The following is a 20,156-nucleotide window of genomic DNA, read 5'->3' on the forward strand; positions in this document are numbered from 1 at the left end:
CTGCCCACATGCCCGCCCGGCCTCTGCTCTCTGTGGTCCCGCACCCTTGGGGGCATTGCTTGAATTCTCCCCGCTCCGGTTTCTTGGTTTGCAATGAAAGCGATGACATCACCCACTTGGGGAAGACCGACCGCGTGTGTTGAGCACGAGAGTGAGCGAGGGGGGCTCAAGCTCATTGCCCACCCTGCTGCTCTGGCGGGAGCCACAGACAGGCTGCGGGGACCCTAGTCCCTCCTCTGAACGCGGTTCCGGAAGCTCGCCTGGCGACGCGTCTCGGAGACAGCTCCGGGGCAGCGCGAAGCCCTTCATCACTCACTCATTCATTCATTGGTTCATCACTCACTCAACCGGAGCTCGGAGACGGCCTCCCAGGGGCCGGGGCAGCCGTGGGTGCTGTGCTCCACCGGCCCTGGGCTCAGAACGGGCTCACACGCCTGCCCCGCGTTCACGGGACTGGGGTCGAAAGCAGGGTGCCAGTGCACCCCAGAAGAGGCAGCACAAACTGGTGCTGTTGTGCTGCAGCCATGACAACTGTCACCCCCGGCAACAGGCCCCTGGCTCTGCCCTTGTATGGGGCACGAGATCAGACGGATGACCTGGGGGTGCCTGCCTTTGCCTTTGCCTTTTCAGAGCAGGTTTCCTCCCGCCGAACGGCGCCTGGGTGGGGGACGCCTTCACGCCCGGCACACTGAGACCCAGCAGCGGGAGCTTGCTGCTGCCTTCAGCACCGGTGTCCCGGGCCGGAACTGACCACAGGTGCTGCCCCGGGGTCCGTCGGGCTGAGCCCCGGCCAGCAGCCACGGGGGCGGGTGTCTTCCCCACTCCACCCCCCGGGTTGCGGCACCGGCTGCCACCCCTGAGGTTTATAGGTGCCATTACCTATGAAGAATCTGTTCCATCGAAAGGCGGCCGGGGTTGGGGATGGGCGGCAGATTGCGATTTAATGACCGGATTAAAATATGCCAAAGCAAACAAACAAATAAATAGAACGCCCGCAGCCTGGAGACCCCGGAGCCGTGCCTCGGGCCCAGAGGCTGGGGCCCGGAGCGGGACAGCTCGTAACTCAGCCGGTCCTGCGGGTTGAGTGGCCGTCACTGCGACCGCAGGGGAAGCAGGTCTCCCCGCAAGATTTACCCCCAGAGCACCAGAGGCTGGAGGGCCGGGTGGGAGAGGAGAGGGAGGGGGTCAGCAGGTGCTGGTCCCCGTGCTGGGGATGGGGGGCGCCACCACTGGCAGCGGCGGTGACCGCCCCTTTCCCGGCCCCTCCACCGCTCAGCAGCCTGACCTGCCCCTCCAGTGCCCGGTGCCCCCATCTCTCCCAGGAAGACGGCGCTGAGCCCGAGACTCGGTCCTGCTCTCCCGAGACTCTGGTGGGGACACACGCCCGTGAGTCACACTGCAGACCCGACTTGCCCCCGTCTGTGAGGACGGTGCAGACACCGGCTCCCCCGCTAGACAGGCGGGAAGCCCCCTGACTCACAGCAGGGGGAGGGACGTGTGCTTTCTCCTGTGACGCCCGGCACCCAGAGCGAGGCCCTGGTGCAGGTGGCTCTCAGGAGACATTCAACTGCAGGGACGGTGTCCGTCCTCGGGGCCCCCCGTAAGGCAGAAACCTCACCACGCCCTCTCGTCCCGCAGCCCGACCCCTCGGCCCTCCACGGCCGCAGCCACGGCTGTCACTGCCACGGACCCACGAAGCCCGAACACTCAGTCATCAGGGCGGCTCCCTCCGGGGCCCCTCGAGGACAGGCTGTGGCATCTGGAGGAAGAGCAAGTTGACCCGAGATGGCCTCTCCCCACCCCCACCTTCGGGGACACCTGGTTCCCCACACTTGGCACACGAGGCTGTCGCACGGCTAACAAATGTCAGACGCACAGCCGGGACTCTGGGGGGGGGACAGAACATGAGCAAAGGAGGAGCCATTCGGGGGGAAGGAGGGTTTCTGTTTAAGAGCGGAGGAGCCAGGCGACCAACACCACGGAGACTCCGGGGAGGCGGGACTGCCGAGGACGCAGGCACCTGCAGGCCGACCGTCACTCATCCTGCCGCCCCCCCAACACCCCTGGAATCCCCGGGCTTCCTCTCTCACGACAGGCCCCTAGGCCCCTGGGCAGGCGTCCCAGCCGGACGAGCTGAGCCGGGGGGACCCCTCGGCCAGCTGCGGGGGCTCCTGGCGGATTCTTTGTTCCCGGACCCACTGGGCAGCTTGAAGCCACACTGCGGGCCGGGTGCATGAGGGGCTGCCGGCTGGGCTGTGGGGGGGCCCCGTTATTTGCTGTCTTGTTCCCGCTGAGTATGCGTGGGGACCGAGTGGAGGTGACAATTCAGACCCGAGGCAGGAGAGAGTGGAGTCGGGGTGCACACAGGGTGTGAGCAGAGTGGGCGACCCCAGCACTGAGCCCCGACCCCAGGGAAGGTGAGGGGCAGAGGGGACGGCGGATGGAGGCAGGTCCTGGTGCGGGGCCCAGACCCGTTTCGTCTGGGCGCACGCCACGCCTTCGCCTCCCAAGATGCTGCACCCACCTTCCGACTGGTCTCCCTGCTTCCGAACCTGCCTTCTGTCCCCAGAGTCCTGCCCCTACAACTTCCGTGGTCACGTCATGTCATTCTGCCCTCAGCCCGGACCCCCTGCGGCCTCCGGGGTCACTCCGGGAGCGGCCAATCCCATCCAGGGCGGACAGGAGGCTGTCTCCTCCGGCTGTCTGTCCGTCCAGCCGCCCGGCACCTGCCCTGCCCCCAGCGGTGCTCGGGGCTGCAGAGCCTTTGCCAAGCGTGCCACCCCCTCCGCCAGCCCCTGGGCAGTGCTGTCACTCCCAGGAGCTCCCCGGTCCCCACTTCTCCCCACGCACGGCCCCATCCAGAACCCCTCCGTGGACGTGCCCGTTTTGCTCCTGTCTGTCCCCTGGCTGCCTGCCGCTGGGCCCTCAGCCCGACACCAGGGCTCTGGGGCCGGCGGGGGCTGTGGTTCCCAGGCTGGTGCCCACACGGGCCTGGTCAGCCTCTACCGAAGGAGACACCCAGGCCCTCACACCGTCGGGTTCCGGAAAGGCCCCTCAGACCTGGTGTGAGGACTGGGGTCGGCAGACCAGCCCCTCGGTGGAGCCGCGGGGTCACCGCGGTTCATCTTCACACGCGCTGGGCGCTGGGCTGCAGGCCTCTCTCTCTCTTCCATTTGCCCCCACCCCGACTTCTTCCTGCCCCAGCCGCCGCAGACCCCACTCCAGGGGCAAGGACGGGCTGTGACCCTGAGGTCTTACCTGCATGGCCTCGAACCCCCGCAATCTCTCTGCCTCCCCCTCCTGGACTCCTACTGGTTTTCTGCCTCCCACTCTCCTTCCGTCCCTGCTCGCTGCCCCTCAGTGCCCCGCCTCTCCTGCTCCGCTTCTCCCCCTCCCTGCCGCCCGAGCGCCTGCGGGGTGCAGGTGACTGGGCGTTCCCTTCTGGGTGTGCGAGAGCTCTGGCCCCTGGCCGCCGACTCGCCTGGGGGTCGAGACGCTTAGTGACCACTCTCTTCCCCACCCCTCACGGCCCAGAGTGGCCTCCAAGTTTGCCCAAGGCCAGACGCCACGGGCGGCGTCTCCCGGGCCCCGTGGCTGGTGGCCCTGCCGCCCTCTGCTGCCGCCGTCGTGGCTGCCACGGGAGCCGGGGGCGCAGAGTCCGAGTAGGAGCCCCGTCCTCTGTCCAGGCGGCCGGCGAGAGGTCAGGTGGAAACCCCTCCCGGGCTCGCGGGCGGTCCAGTCTCAGAGGAACCGGGCTCCCGTGCCGTCCTCCACGCTGGGTGTCTCCAGAAGGGAGGCCACGTTCTGGATGAGAAGTCGTGGTCAGGACATCGATCGCTGCTGTCTCTTGTTTTGGGGAGGAGGGGCGTTGCGAGGGCCCGGGAGGGGGAGCCACACCAGGTCTGTGAGTTTAACTCTTTGCAGCTCTTCTCTCCCGAGTGGCTGGTCTTGACCCTGCGAGGGCCCAACACACCAGTGGAAGTGAGCAGCCAAGGGGACCGGGCTGCCTTCCTGGGCTGCGGCTGCCCTCGGCCGCTGACCACAGGCTGGGGGCTGAGCACGGAGCTTAGAGAACGTGCAAGCGGGGAGCGGGTTGGGGATGAGGGAAGGGGCTTGTCTCCTGTCCCGGAGAAGGACACCTTGCTTTCTCTCCCTGGAGGGGCAGCCCTGGCCCCCGAGGTCACGCCCCTCCCTAGAAGAGGCACCGAGACCCATTTTTGATGGCCACGGGACGCGATGTACTGGGGGGTGTCTGTTGACGGACACAGCTACCAGGCTTGTCTTTTGCTCTTGCTTAAGCTTTCGGTCACTGAGTGTGACAGGTGGCTGAGCAGTTGCTGAGCGGCCGCAGAGCCAGGAAGGGGCTACCTGCCCCCGCCCGTGGGGCATTTGGAATGTGAGTGGGAGGCCCAGGCTTCCAAGGACAGGTGATTCTTCACACCCACTCCTCCTGTCGCCCCCCAGGGAGGAGGACACATTCGGGAGGGCGGGGCCGGGCGCCACAGCCTGGAAGGAGCCGCTCCAGAGTCACCGCCTGGCGGTGCGGCACCAGGCCCTGCAAAGTCTGGGTCAGGCTGCGACAGGGGACAGGCCCGCCTGCATTTGACACGCTGTGGCTTTTGGTCTCTCGGCTCTAACAGTGAGTATCACTCTGACTGATCAGCCGGCGGGGTGGGCAGGCCCACAGATGCCCAGGCAACTGCAGGCAGAAGCGGCCGAGGCTGCCCTGCGGGCTGGCCCTCCCCGTGCGCCCCCGTCCTCCGACACGCGGGAGGCCGCTCCGGCCGCGCTCTGCCCACGCTCTGCCCGGGCCAGGCTCTGCCAACCAACTCAGCCCACAGCCTTGTCACAGAGCCTCCGCCGGCCGTGACAGAACCGATAATCTGGTCCCCACTGGCTCTCTGCCTTCGCTGCTTTAGCTCATTAGAATCGAGTCGCAATCGGGGGGGAGGGTGAGTGACCGGCACCCTGGGCCGTCTGTGGAAGCGGAAAGGCAGTGGGTGTGAACACCCACCCCCACCCCCGGGTGGACGCCGGGCAGAAACCCCACCCTCCTGCTCGCGTGGGGACTCGGTGCTGCAACCCAGGGGACGTTGCAGCCGGAACTTGGAGACACCAAATGCTACCAGACCAGGCCTCCAAGGTTTGGTGAGTCCCCGGGGGGGGGGGGCTTCCATGGGACACGACACAGCCGTGTCGTCACTCGCCAGGTGCGTGACGCTGGCGCCCTTCCATGGAAGCACCTCCCGGGCCCCACAGGTCTGCGCTGACCGGCCACAGACGAGAGAAAGGGGGCAGCGTCGCTGGGCGAATGGCCGACCCAGGCTTAGATTTATTGGGGGCCCTCCCTGGACTTCTAGCTGGTGCTTGGTGGGGGCGGCCGGTCACTGACAAGCGGACAGGACGGGGTGCTCCCTCTTGTGGCAGAGCCACTACTTGCTCTCGAAACGATCCTTGCTCCCTCCCCGTCTCCCTTCTTCCGCTCCTTCCTGGGTGAGGTTGGTGGCCCCTGAGGTCATGTACCCCACGGCCACCGTGCCTGGACTTTGGAATGATCAGGGGAACCATGCAGCCCATACTGCACAGGAACCCAGTCCTGGGTGGGGGGGGCAGGGCCAGTACACCAGAGAAAAGACAGCACACAGGCGTGCTTTTTGCAACAAAAGAAACTATTTATTTGGAGTATGCATTACCAGTACAAATTAGGAGACTGTAAAACCTACACCGTGTTAGCATCACCGGAGAACACGAACCTCAGCCAGAATGGAGGGGGGCGGAGCCTGTGCTCTCAGGGGGGCGGAGAAGCCTCAACTTCCAAAACCAAAACAGAGCAGAGCTTCGCGGGGGCGGGGGCAGGGCACACAACCAACAACCAAAGGCAAACACTTCAAAATAACTGGAAATGCCAAAGGAGAATAAAGAGGGGTAAGCGAGAAAGGGAGGGACACATCGAATGTTTTATTCACTTTAACAAAAAAAGAGGGAAAAAAGGTTACAAAAAAGATTCCAGAGAGCTTTGCGCTAGGGAGTGAAGCCACCAAGGTGATGTGAAACCCGTCACGCGCTGTGACTTACAAACTAGGGGGCGGCGTTGGGGCAGCAGCACCGCGGCCCAACTCTGCCCCCCACCCCCATCTCTCACTCCGGTTCTGGCTGCTTCCCGAACACTCAGTCATTTGGGAGATGGGAGATGTTCACACGAAGTCTCCCCTGGCCCTACTGCGGCCCTACTGCCTTCTTTTCCTCGTGACCAATAAAAACATTCCGAGCTGCTCACAGCTGCCGAAAGGCCCAGCCCAGGAGTCCCGGGACTCGGGCTCCACGTCCCCCCAGCTCTTCGCCCAACAGCCTGACCCCGGCCGGCCCTCGGTGCCCACCGCCCGCACCGCCCGAGGGCGTCCTCTGCAAGGAGCACCCTCTCTGGCTGGGAGAGGCACCCAGAATGTCATCATTAATCAGTATGAAAGAAAAGAAGGCATTTCGCCGTGACGTTCGCCATCAACGAGGCAAAAACCTTTCCCTACTCGGTGGTGAAAGGTCCCCAGGCTGGCGCTGTGAACTTTTAAGCGGCCGAAGGGGAGGGAAGCCCCTGTGGTGGTTTTCCCCAGCACGGCGGGGGTCACGCCCTCCACACGCAGGTGGGCCACGGGCAGCACGAGGGCCCGCTCTTTGTGACGCCCACTCAGTCCCGAGACCAAACAGAAGCAGCAAGAAACCGCCCCTCTGCCGCCCAAGCTTCACATCACCTGTGTCATGCACGTGTTCGGACCCGACACAGCGAGGTCACAGCCCTGACGGTTAGAAAAAAGCCCCCCCATAAACAAACCAAAAGTAACACAAAACGAAACATTATTTCTTGTTATATTTTCAAGAGCAGGAGTAAAGGAAAGAATTTATCTCTGGGTCTCAAAGTTAAGAAACGCAACGGTGTGTCAGGCTGCACCTCTAGGAAACGCTCACTACCCCAGCCTTTTGTTTATTTTTCTTAGTTTACAAAATGAGTAACTGTCACTTTTAAACATCGTGAAACAGGAGATGGGTGTGCACAACTCGACACTGGTCTAGCATTCTTGAACTAATTCACAAATGAAGAAAAGAAAAGAAAAAGGGGGGAGGGTGGCAGACGTGGGCAGTGCGGTGCCAGAGAGACGCGGGGTGCATGGAGGGCGTCGGCCCGGGAGGGGAGGGGGTCCCGTCCTGTGTCGCGTGCGATGAGGGGCGCTGTAAAAACTTTCGTTATAAACACTATTAAATTCAGACCGCTTTTTTGGTTCTTTTTCCTTTATCTGAATATACAGGAACATTCCTCACCAAATGTTCGTCATCGGTACTACAAAGAACGAGACATGACTCGCAAGAAGCAATGGAAAATGTTAATAAAGCTGAGAGGATCGTCGAGTTTTTTTTTTGTTTTTTTTAAAGTTTTTTCTTTTAAATTTGAGTTTCCGTAGTTTTATCTTTTTTTGGTATCGAAGTCAGGTTTTTCTGGGCAGAAAAATAAAACTCGGAAGGGAGAGAGGAGGCGGGGCACGTGAGAGAAAAGGCAGCCGGCAAAGGAAAGACCCACCAGCCGAGCAGAAGGAAAACTGTGCGGAGGAGGCGCCACCGGCCGGGAGCGGCGTGGGCGTCCACCCCTTGCGGGCAGTGCGGGGCGGGAACGGGAAAGCGGGAGGGGCCCCAGGTGGGCAGGCCCCAGGGGCACGTGGGCCTGGTGGGTGGGTGGGCGCGGACGGCGGGCGGGGTTCCCAGGTGGGCCCCGCCCTTCGAAAGGCTCTGCTCTCACGTTTTCCTGAACAAGAGACCTCGTGGCCACCGAGCCAGACGTCAGTGTGGCCGCGGAGGGAGAGGCGGGTGAGGGACAGGGACTGCAGGTGACAGTGGCGATCGGTGCAGCTGCTGCGGGCACTGCACTCCTGTCCCTGCCACCTCGGGCCGTCCGGTGACAGGCCCTCTCGGAAACCCGGCTGGCACCCAGTCGGATCACGGCGCCGGTGAGCAGCCTGGGCTCCTGCCGCACCGACTCCTCCCTCACCCGTGCACCCCCCCACGCACACGTGGGTGCTCCTGTTCCTGACCGCCGGGCCCCGAGCAGCGTCCTGGACCTGCTAGGGGCCAGCCTCACTCCTTGGGGTCTCACCCACCCACCCAGGAGCCCCTCGGGCAGGGTGGACGCGACCGGGGACTGAGCACTTACACGGCCGCCCGAAGGACTGAAGCACAGGCCGAGCTCCCCAGGCCGGAGCTTCCCAGTTGGGGCCTGATCTCTACTCCAAGAACCCGACAGGCCAAATCAAACAGAAGAGCAACAAGACCCTTCTCTCTGTGCCCACGGTGACGGCATCGGGCTCGGACACAAACCAGAAGCTAGCCCAGGAGCGCCGCTGCCCCCCACACCTCGACCCGGTGTATCTCAGATACACCATTTCCTGAACTCACATTTACACCTCGGCCACAAAGGAAGCGGCGTCTGTCTCATGCCCCTGCCGAGCCCAGGCCACTGCGCCCCCCCAAAGGGGCAGACCTGCCACCCTGACTGCTGCAAAGCCGGCTACAGAGGACACAAGCTCAGGTGACACGGGGGACAGCTTTCCGGCACACTCGCCTCCCGTGGACAGTCCCAGGGCACAGAGCTCACCGCCGGGGCCTCACTGGGAACGGCCCCTCCTGCCTCCGTCACTCACAGGTCCTCCCGGGAGCCAGTGGGCAGCCTGCCGTCCATGTTCTCACACGGGCGTCTCCTCCAGAATGGGACTCATGCCACAGAGCACCGGGTGAGCCAAGCCACGCAGTGTCCCCAGTGCGCGGCAGACGCCGTCAGCACCGTGCCAGGCTCCCCGAGGCTTGAGGGGCGTGAGCAAGAGGAGGGGCACTGGAAGCCCGGCCCGTGCGCGGGCGTGGTGTGGACTCTGGAGCACAGGTGTTGCCGGCAGAGCTTCTGGTGTCTGGGAGCCGCCCGCGGAGTCGCTAGGTCCCTCTGCTGGGCGGGCGAGGCGCTGCACTGTGTCCGCACTCCACAGGTGACCGGCCTCGGGCAGTGCGCAGGGCCGCAGCAGGGTTTCAGGACGCGGGCCCTCTCCTCCGCCCGGCACCGTCATCACCGTGCCTGGCCCGCACCTGGCTCTGCGGTAGGTTCTGGCCTCCGCTGGCTGGGCCTCTGCCCAGGCTGCTCCGGGCCGATGGGGAGGTGCCGCCGCCCTTCTGCTCTGGAGCCCTCTCCTGCCGCTGGCCTCCGGCCTGGAATCAGCCTGGTGGAGCTGCACCCGGGTAGCGGGCACCTTCGGGAGGCGGCTGTGCCAGTCCCCAGAGATGACGGGGCTGAGAGAAGGGCGGGGCGGTGTGGCGAGTTCCTGTGCGAGCAGTGACGGTGACGGGGTCGCAGGCTGCCCGGGACCGAGGGCCTGGAGGGGCGGACCTGGCTCCTCAGACCACCAGCATGGAAATGTACAAACACTTTTATTACGTTCTTTGTGTTTTTCCTCTTTAAATTCCTCTAATTGTTGAAAATATCCTTCGGTGACATGTGGGGGCAGGGACCCGGGGGCCGAGGACAGAGGGCAGGGAGGTGACGGACGCCGGGCTGGCAGCTGGAGGCGGGGAGGGGCGGTTTCTACCCAGAAAAAAGGGACAGAGTATAAAGAGTGTCCAGAGTGGCTGAAGCAGCGGTCCCCCGGGGGAGGGACGGAGGCGCGCGTGTCTGCTGGTTGCTTCCGCCTGCAGGCTGACCGCTCCGGCGGGGGAGGCGCCCTCCCTCGGCCCTGCCGGCGGGCGCGGGCTTGGCTGGGACGCGCGTGCGGGGAGGTCAGTTGGAGGTGTCGGAGTGAACACTGCCAGGGCCTTCTGTGGGGGACGTCACTGAGGAGGGGGTGGTTGCATCCTGCCAGCCTCCGTTAGCCTGGAAGGGCAGAGAGAGAGACGTCAGTGCCCAGTGAGCGCCGGCGGCGTGGGCACCGGAGGGCAGCGACAGTGCGGGGCCCGCTGCCCTGCCGTGCACACGGACGCCTGTCAGTGAGTTGCGCCCGTGGTGGGTCGCGCCCACCCCGCAGCTCTGCGCACAGGGTCCCTCAAGCCCCTGTCCACCCAGGACCGCCCGTGCCCCGGGGCGGGTGTAACAATGGCCCTAGGGCAGGGGCCTGAGCCCCAGGGGTAACTCCAGCTACGCATACGCACCCCAGTGGCCTCGGGTCCCCCCCAAGAAAAACAGGCCCCCCAACTGCTTCCTAAGGTCTTTTCCAGCTCAGGTGCCCCTAGGCCATGGGGTTGCAGGCACCCACTCCAAGTCCCTGGCCCCGGACGACGGATGGGACACCGCTCACGTCCTCGGGAGGGGACATGCGGCACAGGACTGGACTGTAACTCAGGGCAGGACCTAATCACGCTATAACCCGGCTGTGGGGAGGTTCCATGAAGGCAAGACCCCATCTTGGTGGAGCATCAGGAGGGGCTTCCTGGAAGAGGCCCCCTGGAGGAGAGCCTGGAACAGAGGCGACAGCAGAGAACAGGAGGACGGTGCCCAGGCCCTCGCACGGCCCCCGTGGGGACACCCCAGGAGGCCGTGAGCAGGGGCGGGGGCTCGACCCCGGTCTGCGGACCGTCCTCCTGCCCCTCTGCGCCCAGGAGCATCCGGTCAACGTCGGTGTTCTGAGAGAGTCCGCCTCAGGCCCCGGTGGCACGCCTGTCCACGCCTGTGACGCGCGGGGAGGCAGGCGTGCGGGTCCCTTTGGCGTGAACAGCCCTCGACCCTGAACAAGATGGAGGCGCAGGGCAGGTGTCCGACCCCCCGGCCAACGGAGTGTATGCCGCTGCATTCCCTGAAATACTGGGGGTCACGGGCAGGTGTGACCACTGCCACTTGGGAGGACCTGGCCCCTGCGACGGCTGCCCTGAGGGGCGCTGGCCGGTGCTCGCTGGCGCCCCCTTCCTGAGAGGGTAAAAGGGAGAGGGCTGCAGGCCCTCATCCACCTGCTTTCTTTCCCCTCGGCCTGCCCGCGAGATGCTCCGACGGCCCCGGAGAAAGCCGGGCTTTCACTCCAGAGCGGCTCCCAGCAGCGCGAGGCCATCTTTTCCCTCCTCGCCCAACCGCGAGAGACCTGGACCCACCAGGGCAGGTCAACCCCTCCGTGGTGGCCCCAGGAGTCACTGCCCCTGCCCCGGGCTCCTCCCGCTCCCATCTCTGCTGGACAGCGCCTCCTGCTGGGTGAGGCCGTTTATCTTCTGTGACTCTAAGAGTTGAGATGGGCTGGGATGTTATTTGCAAACCCGGTATTCGCCATCGCAAATGCAATATGGTATTTAACAGAACGCAGGTGCCCACCGCTGTCCCTCGGGGGTGATTACAGTCTGTCCTAATCATCGCTGTGTGTGCGTGTGGATGGACGGGCGGGCAGGCAGGTGTGAGTGTGCTAAACGAAGCCACGAGGCAGAGGGTGGGTGCTGGTTAAAGGGAGAGGCATCGTGCATCCTGGACTCGGTCTGGGACAGGAGGACACCGGGATGACAGGGACCCGCTTTGGCTGAGACCGCCCGCCCCCCACTGTCTCCCCCAAGCCCAACTTGCAGAGCCCTCACTCTCTGCCGATGCAGAGAATTCGTCACCTGCTGTGACAGCCCACAGAAGCCTCGCACTAACAAACTCTCAACGGCAACCTGGACACACCGAGGTGCCACAAAGCCGCTGCCGTCAGCACCGGGAGGGGCCAAGCCGCACACGGCAGACGTGTGCCGGCAGCGGAGACCCGGGACGAGGCTTGGGGGGACGTGCCCAGGCCAGTGAGGCTGGCGTCCCCTCCCCCAGGTTCTCTAATATGCCTGCGTTTTCCCGACACTCAGAGTGTGCTTCGCAGAAGCCCTGGGCGCCCTGGAGCGTCCCCGCAGGGCCGCAGACGCCGCCTCCTGGGAAACCCCACAGTGGCAGACGGGTCCAGGCCTGGCCCGGCCCAGCCCAGCTCACGCTGGGATCTTTCCAGAGTGGGATTCGGATTCTGTCCCCACCCTGCTTCCATGTTCAGGAGCCTCCAGACGAGGTCCGGTGTCCTTGTCGGGCCCACGATGTCCCCGACCCTGCTCCCTGCTTCGGCCACCGGGTGAGTCAGCAGTTCCCATAATGGAGGGACCACTTCATGCCCCTCCATCACCCGAAGACACCATGTGCCCGGTGACACACCCCCTGCTGGGCTGTTTTCAACCTCAAGTGTTCGAGTCCTCGCCCCATGTGTCCCCGGCAACGTCTCCCCCGGCAGCCACCCTCCGCCTGTGCTTGACGGGCACCTACGCTGCCACCGGGCATGTCCCGGCCCATGTCTGCACCGTCCACCAGACCATGAGCACGGTGGGCGGCTCCTCCCTGGCTACGAGCCACTCCCCCCAGTGCCTGGCCCAACCCCAACGTTAGTCAGTGGCTCGGAGGGTCAGGGTCGGGGAAGACATAAGGGGGTGTTCAACGTTTACATCACTGTTTCGTTTTTAGAGAAACTGGCTAGAAAGGGAGCGGGTCCTGCCTGCTGTGGCCCCGAAGCCTCACACCTCCTCCAAACGCGGGGCGGTCTCCACGAGGCCCAAGGATGAAGAGGCAGAGAGTCTGGAAGTCCCCAGGTCACCGCTGCTGATCAGCGGGGGTCCCACGATGCACAGGACACAGGCGGTCCCCAGAGGGCCTGGAGGGCCCGTGCCCCTCACCCCTCAGGGCCAAGACTCACCACACACCGCACTCCCACCCCAGGACCCAGCGGTGCAGCCACCAGGTCGGGGCCACGTGCCTTCCCATCTGGGTTCACAGGGCAGACGCGGCCCTGACGCGTTGGCTCTCCACGTCCCGCAGACTCGGGGACTCTGGAGCTGGCACGTCCCCACGGGGAGTTAAGACCGAAGACCTGCCTGGTTTAACTCCTACGGGTGAAGGAAGATCGGCTGGGCCTGGTTCAGCTGCACACGAGTGTCTCGGTGAAGAAACTGGGTGTGTCCGAGTGAACACGCCCGCACTCGGAGCTGCAGAGCCCACAACACGCCCACCCCCAGGCCACGTGCAAACACACGCTCAGACGACACAGCACCCAGGAACCCAGTGTGCACGCTCCCTCCCACGGTGGGACTGACGAGCGTCGCTTTCGCCCCCACAGCCAAGCCTGACGGCTCGGGTGCAGGGCACGTCTCAGCCGCCCACGCAGCCCCAGCGGCCCCTGACTTGGCGCCGCCCCCTCAGGCCACGCGGAGACCACACCCCCTCCACGTGACCGGGTCTGCGAGAGCGCACACCCTCGCGGGGGACACCCAGGCCCGCCTAACCGTGACAGGCCCTGGGGAGTCACGAGCCAACCCCACGTCCCGGGGACGGGCGTCAAGTGCGCCGAGGACGTTAGTAGCAATTTGCGTGCCGTCACGGAGACGGAGCCACAAAGGCCCGGCTGGCAGCCCCTCATTTCGAAGACTATCATTTGTGGGAGGCGCAGGCTGTGATCACGACAGGAACTTTCAGGGCCCTCATCTCCCCTGACGCGCCCAACCTCTCCCGGGGCCCTAATTGCATTGGAGAGGGCGCAGCTCCCCGCGCGCTAGCGCCACTCAGTGCGTGTGGCCGTCAGGCCAGTGGGGGTGGGGACACGGTGCGGGCGGTGGTGCCCATCAGAGCCGCCTCCAAGGCGCCTCGTTTGCTGGGGGTGGGGGAGGAGGTTCTCCCGTGGAGAATCCTGTTCACAGACAGGACGGCAAAGGCCGGACACCTCCCATGTGCCTCGACTCCCGCAGGCACCCGCACCGCCCCTCGGCACGTCCCCCGGGACTCGGAACTCTCTCCCACAGGTACAGTGGGTTGACTCTTAAATGTTATTTTTTTCCCTTTTAAATCGTCCCGGAAACGTGAGCAGTGGCAACCTCCGGGGCTGGAAGGGGCAGGGCGGGGGTCACGTGACGTCAGAGCCCGAGGACCCAGGGCCACACCCGGTGTGTGGCGAACGTTCCGGTCGGCTGTAGGTTCTTCTGGAAAATGCTTAGGTTCAGTTTTACAGCCCTGGGTGTTTCACTGGTGGACGTAACGGGAAACGAGCTCTACGTGCTGGTTCTTTCCTCTAGGCCCACGCCCGTCTCGCTCGCACACCTGCCTCTGCTCTTCCTACGATCACGGTCCGGCTTTCACTCCAAAGACCCCTCCGCAGAAATAATCAGGAGAGTGGGGGCCGCCCTCCACAGGCGCCCCCACCACTCAGAAACAGAGTTTGCTCTGTTTCCAGCTGTTTCCAAGTGCGGCACCGGGTGATCAGCTTACTGTGTAGTTCCAGGGAGCAGTAAGAAGAACATGGATGTTTCAAGAACACGCCTCTAAGGCCAATGCAAATGAACATCCCCCCCCAGGAGTCACAGAGACCCAGCGTGACGCCACTTGGTAACTCGGCAACCGGCTAACGCGAACCCCCCCCCCCCAGCTTGCAGCAGTGAGCTCGTGAGGGACGGGGCCCTGGACTGCTGGTGGGATGACAACTCAACAGAAGCGTCCAGGAGAAAAATCCACGGTTCATGTCCTTTGATCCATCAACTCCATTTCCAGAAATGCATTCAAGGAGGGAAGAGAAAATAGACACTTAATCTGTGCTGTGACGTTCGCTGCAGTAGTAACAGCAGTGAAGGAAAGGACCGGCTCGCAGCGCACGCCCCATGGTAGAGACCGTTAAGCGAATTACAGACTGTCCGTGCGGCGGGCAGGCCCCCGGGAAGGTCCCAGAGCCACGTCTGAGCAGATGGTCAGCGACATGGAAACACCCGCAACAGATTTCCAGTCAAAGGAGCAGCCACACGTCGGACGTAACCTGAGCATCTCCGCACCACAGGGAACACGCGCTCACACACGCACCAGACGGCTGCTGAACAAACGTGTTCTCCGTGTGCCTTCCCTGCTTTTCTGGAAAGCTCCACATTGAACGCTGATCTGGAACCAGATGAGAAAAGGCAACGCTCACACGAAGTGTGTGACGGTACGTCCACCCCCAAAGCAGGTCTCTGTCAGTGTGTCCGAGATGGCTTGGCCAGTCCCCAGAGCTGACTGGGCAGGAGACCAAGGTGGTCACTGGTCCCTTCAGGTCAGGGAACCCTCCCCAGAGGGCACTGACCTGTCAAGAGTGTTTGCTAGTGGTTCTTCCCTTTCAAAGGTCGTGGGATAAACAAAGCCATTTGCTTAGATGAGGTGGGAGGTGCCTGGGAATAGGCGGATCTTCCTCTGTTCCCCACCCTAACCCCCCTGTGGCCGCCTCCAAGCCAACACCTGCCCAACGAGTGGACAAACGAGTGGCGGCGGACCAAGCTCCAGGCCCCTTTGCCAGCACCTGCCCGGGGGACAGGCACGGGGAGAGAGGATGGAGAACAGCTCGGGCCTCTGCCTGTGCGCCCACAAAGACCCCTGGGGGGAGCTGCTTAAGGTCACAGGGTACGAGGTGTAGGCACGTTGGGGTTCAAAGGTAGCTATTAGGCTGTACAAACGGGGAAATAAAAAAGGAAAAAGGCCGTTCTTTTGTGAGAAAGACTCTCTAGACAACAAAAGACACAGAACCGTGAAAATCTCTCGGGTCAGGCAGACGATGCAGCCACAGTTCTGCCTGCTGCCTAGGAAGGAGGGGAGGGAGGTGGGGGGCAGGCAGGTGTCCCGACAGGAGTCCCAGCAGCCCCGTCCGCAGGGCACGTGTTAGAGAAACCGCCGTGTACCAGGCCCGCCCTGCAGACTGGATGCGAAACCCTTGTCTTCAGAAACCTGGGGCCTGGAGAGGAAGTGGAGGAGAGAATCAGAGAGGCACCCCATTGTGACCCTGTGTCCTGGAGACTACGTGGCATGGTCTGGGGGACCTGGAATGGGAGGGCTTCCCGAGAAGACACCGAGCTGAGCCCCGTGACATGAGAGGGACTGCGGGATGATGCCCACTGGCCTAGGGTCTGGGCTGCAGGTTCTGTCCCTCGAACACTCAGGCCTCCAGGCAGTGCCCTCAGGACAGGCCGGGCTTACGGGGTGTGACCGGGCAAGCGGGGGAGTGAGGCCGGTGCTGCTGGCCCAGGCAGGAGTCTCCGGGCCCGATGCTCGGGGACTGTCAACAGCAGAAGCATGGTCACTGGACGAGGAGCGAAAAGGGACACCCTCGGTCTGTCTCCCCACCTTCAGGCTTGTTACTGTTCTGATGCCGCTGTTTGTTCACATTTTAAAACCATCCCAATTGTTTCAGTAAACCTGAATCACCTAAGTTAATGCATGTAAACTGCCTAGCACAGAGAGAAGTCAGTAAGTGTTATTAATGTAATTATTAAACGCCGTTTGGGCTATTTCCTGCCCACATTGTTTTTGGTTGTTCTTTAATTTACTGCTTTACGAAGCTTGCTTATTCCACTGCTACTCGATCTGGTTTCTAACCTCCGCCGTTGCGTCCGTAGCCGCTGGGGTTTCACGCATGCGCCCTTGCTTACTCCGCTGCCCGGGCATCTCGCTTCCCGAGCGGCCCTGGACCCTCCCACCAGCTGCAGTTCAGCAGCACATTCTCTCTGCCCACTTCTCTGCTTTTCATTCCACTTTGGGCACTACTTTCTCTGTTTTTCTGATTTCATCCCTTTCATGTTTCTCTTTGCCTCTGGCTGCCCTGGGCCTGGAACCCGAGGAAAGGCGCCACCACAGGCCTGGCACAGACGGACAGAGGGGCCGTCCTGACAGATGGTGGCGTGGCCCCTCCTCACTCTTCCTTCCAGGCCGCAGAGACCACACTCTCGGGGTTTCTCCAAACTGTGTGATCTAGGCAGACACGTCCTGCTCTGCCACCAGCTGCCCGGGTTAAAAAAGGATCGGTATCCACGTCCAGGTTCCTACAAATCCCCACGAGGACACTGGGTCCCAGAGTCTGTCCTGCTGTGGGACAGACAGCGGTGCCCGACAGGCTGGGTCCAGGGCAGGGCCTTCTGTACGATTTTCAGACTTAATTTTAATAAAAGGACCAACTCATCTTAATCATCCATGTGCCGCCTAAGAAGAATACGTAACAGAAATCAAACCTGAGTTCTTAGCGCTCTTTTCCAGACCGGCCAAGCTCCAAACTGTGATCACAAAGGAACACAACCGACCCTCTGCCTGGGCGGTTCTGCCCGCCCCTCCGCGGAGCACACGGACCGGAGGGGTGGGCCTCCATCTGGGGGGCAGAGGGATGGGGCCGAATCCTGGCTCTGGACACCTGGCTGCACTGGGACGACCTCAGGTCCCCGAGTCCTGGTCTCCGTGTCTGTATAGGGCAGATGCAGACGCTGGTAGATGCTGGGCTCTGCCAGGCACCAGGTGAGGTTATGAGTTAGCACGGGCAGGGTGGACGTGGGGACCTCCTGTTACCCCGGCCCCTAAGCACGGGACCAGCTGTCCTCCTGTTCCCCCCTTCCCCACACCCCCCCAGCACAGTCCTCGCTCTTGCAGGGTCTCCACAGAATGCCCCCATCCTCTCGCAGAGAACCCCCTGTGCACAGGTCGATGATGCTGACAAATAAGAAGCTTGTGTACGTTGGGGGGGGCAAAGGAGAAAAGAGGAGAGAGAGATGGGGAAGATAAAGAGGGAGGTGTGCCGTTTGATTTAACTTTCAAACAGCATCTGCTTCTAGTTCTATATACTTCGTAAGTTTTTATGATGGAAAAGGGACACAAGTCCCTTTAAGAGCAGACGTACCAAGTCAGAATGTGAGACATGTGTACAATAAACGCTCTATTCAATGGAAAACGGACTTGAGCAGAGTGAGGGGTGACGGACAGCAGGTTGGCGGGGCCTCGGGTGGGCCGGGCGGGGCAGCTGGCCAGGCGGGAACAGACCGTTCTGTGGGTGACGTGCTCTCTCTTCCTCTCTGTTGTTTTGCGTTTTAAAACTAGGAGAAAGTGAGGGCAGTGAATCTGTATGCGAGCGTGGGACACCTGTCACAGCTCAGAATGCACACTTGCAGGGAGTGTGCACGTGTAGTCGCCTAAACCTTTACCTTGGGAGGGAGCTACAAAGACGCACCGCACTCTCTCCAGCGGTTCGAGTGCCGACAGTGGTCGCTTAGGTGAAGGTGCGCTGCTGTGTGCAACTGACTTCGAAATAAATAAGCAAACTGAGATGGGCGGACAGACGGACAGAAGGGTGCAGGTGTGGATGGACAGGAGAGGCGGCCCTGGGCACCCTGGTTTCACTGGAAAACTCTTCCCACCTCCCCACACGTTCGGAAGGCAGAGCATCAAGTAGCTGGAAAACGTGATGCAGAGGAGGCGAGTGACTCCCCACGCAGCTGCAGGCAGCACTTCCTGCTCAGGCCACGCGGGCTGGGGTAACAGGCGCAGGGGGCACAGGAAGCGCTGGTGTTTATGGGGGGGGCCAAGACTGCACCTCTCGGGCCCCCAGGGGACGCTGGTGCCACGGACGTGTGGGCCGGACCTGGAGGAGGCTAGCGGGTCAGGGGACGGAGAGCCACGCAGAGGCTGCCGGCCGAGGCTTCGGTCGCCTGGAGCGTGACCCGGAGGCCTGCCTGGGCTGGAGGAAGTGCCGGGATCGAGGAACTGGAGGCTGCCGGCGTCGGCCATTGCCGCTGACAGAACTGGAACCCACGGAGGCGTCGCAGGTTCACATCGGAGCGCTCCCCTCCGAACCGCTTCGGTGTTGAAGGCGCCGTGTCACGCTGACCTGAGCCGTCTCCTCGTGTGCAGTTTCTGAAAGTTCTGTTTTCACAGGAAAAGACTTACCGTGGCGGAAAGCGCGCTTGCCGGGCTCTGTGCGAGCGCGGCTGCTGTCCTCACGGCTCGGTCACCTCTGTGCCACGACTGTTACAGCTCTGGTGGCCACTAAGTGACTGTCGGGGCCTCGGACGCGCCCCGCCGGACACAGCAGCCACGAGTGGCTATTTCTGTTTCAGTTCAGCGGACTCTCAGGCCCCTGGAGAATTCCTGTTTTCCGTCGCATCAGCTGTGTCCCGAGTGCCCCAGGGTCACGTGTGGCTAACAGCCGAAGGCCACGGGCAGAGCGCGTGCACTGGGAAGAAGCCCTTTGGACAGCACGGCTTGGGAGAAAAGATGCAGCCATCGGTGTAGCCATCGGCAAAGTCTGTGAAAGGACGGCAAATGCCGGTGGACGTTTACAACAGCGTGCGTGCTTTCAGTGGGCTGGCACGTGACTGGACGCAGTTCCTGTCCTTATGACCACGGCCAGGTTCTCTAAGATAACGGGACAGCGACTGCACCGGGTGGCGTGGTCCTCCCCTCTCCGAGCGGCCGGGGACTGAGTGGGGTGCCCCCGCCAGCTCTCCGTGACTTCACGGGGTGCGAGGGCCAGGCTGCGTGGGCGCTTGTGTGCCCGGTGCTGAGAGTGGGCAGGTTCTCGACAGCCCTTCCGTTGAACAAAGCACTTATTCATTTATTTCCTCCTCTGGCTCGGTGGTCCAGGTGTCTCTGCCTTATTTCCTACCAGACGAGACAGCATTGAGATATCGAAACACCGTCCTTCAGGAACGTGAAAAAGAAATGCTTCCATTCAAATAAGGCTAGAGACAAGCAGAGGCTTTAAAAACGTACCAAATTTAACAACAACGCTGGAATTCTTCTAAAAAAGAGGTCAATTATTTTATCCAAAATCAAGCTTGCGAAGGAACGTGAGCTCCTTCTGAGAAGGCAGGAGGCGGCCCCTTCAGGAATCAATGCGGACACTCCCCGCAGTTGGATCCGGCCGCGTTCACTCGCTCCCGGAGACCGAGCGGGCGGGCCGCCCGTGGGAGCGGCCACAGAGATGCACTGCTCTGCTGGGTGGCGCTGTTGTTTCTCCAGAGCGGGGGAGGCAGGGTCCACCAATGGTGCAACCGAGGGACCCTGCCGCAGGACCACTCGGCCCCGAGACACACGCGGGCGGGAAGCTCCAGGCCCTAATTCCGATGCAGAGCACACAGACCCCCCTTTATTTACGGCTCTGGAGCAGTTGCCTCCTCTTGTGTCCTTGGAAAAGGAAACACCGTGGTTTGTGAGAGAACAACCTTGGACATCACCTGGTCAGCCGCCCCTTTCAGAGTTCAAGGAAATGTCCTTTGAGGCAAAGGCACTGGTCCGGTCACACAGGCAGAGGTGGCACCCACAGACAGGCACCCCCCCACCCACTGCGAACACGGTGATGTTCGGGTCTTTGCACCTCCGAGATAGCAGAGCTGTGTGG

General features: G+C 62.6%; 1 protein-coding gene across 2 annotated transcripts in view; it reads right to left on the bottom strand.

Annotated features, from left to right (window-relative positions):
- Positions 1 to 5,648: 5,648 nt before the first annotated feature.
- PBX1 (PBX homeobox 1) overlaps positions 5,649 to 20,156 on the bottom strand; it is a 191,705-nt gene continuing 177,197 nt past the window's right edge. The window contains exon 9 of one of the 2 annotated variants that reach the window (XM_037167397.2): positions 5,649 to 9,892. In XM_037167397.2, coding sequence (XP_037023292.2) covers positions 9,800 to 9,892 — 93 coding nt within the window. In that variant the 3' untranslated portion in view covers positions 5,649 to 9,799. The remainder of the gene's footprint in view (positions 9,893 to 20,156) is intronic. The other variant, XM_053659379.1, reaches the window with a different exon arrangement.

Source organism: Artibeus jamaicensis, unplaced genomic scaffold (assembly GCF_021234435.1).
Source record: "Artibeus jamaicensis isolate MK-2021 breed Jamaican fruit bat unplaced genomic scaffold, CSHL_Jam_final scaffold_625, whole genome shotgun sequence".
Lineage (NCBI taxonomy): Eukaryota > Metazoa > Chordata > Mammalia > Chiroptera > Phyllostomidae > Artibeus > Artibeus jamaicensis.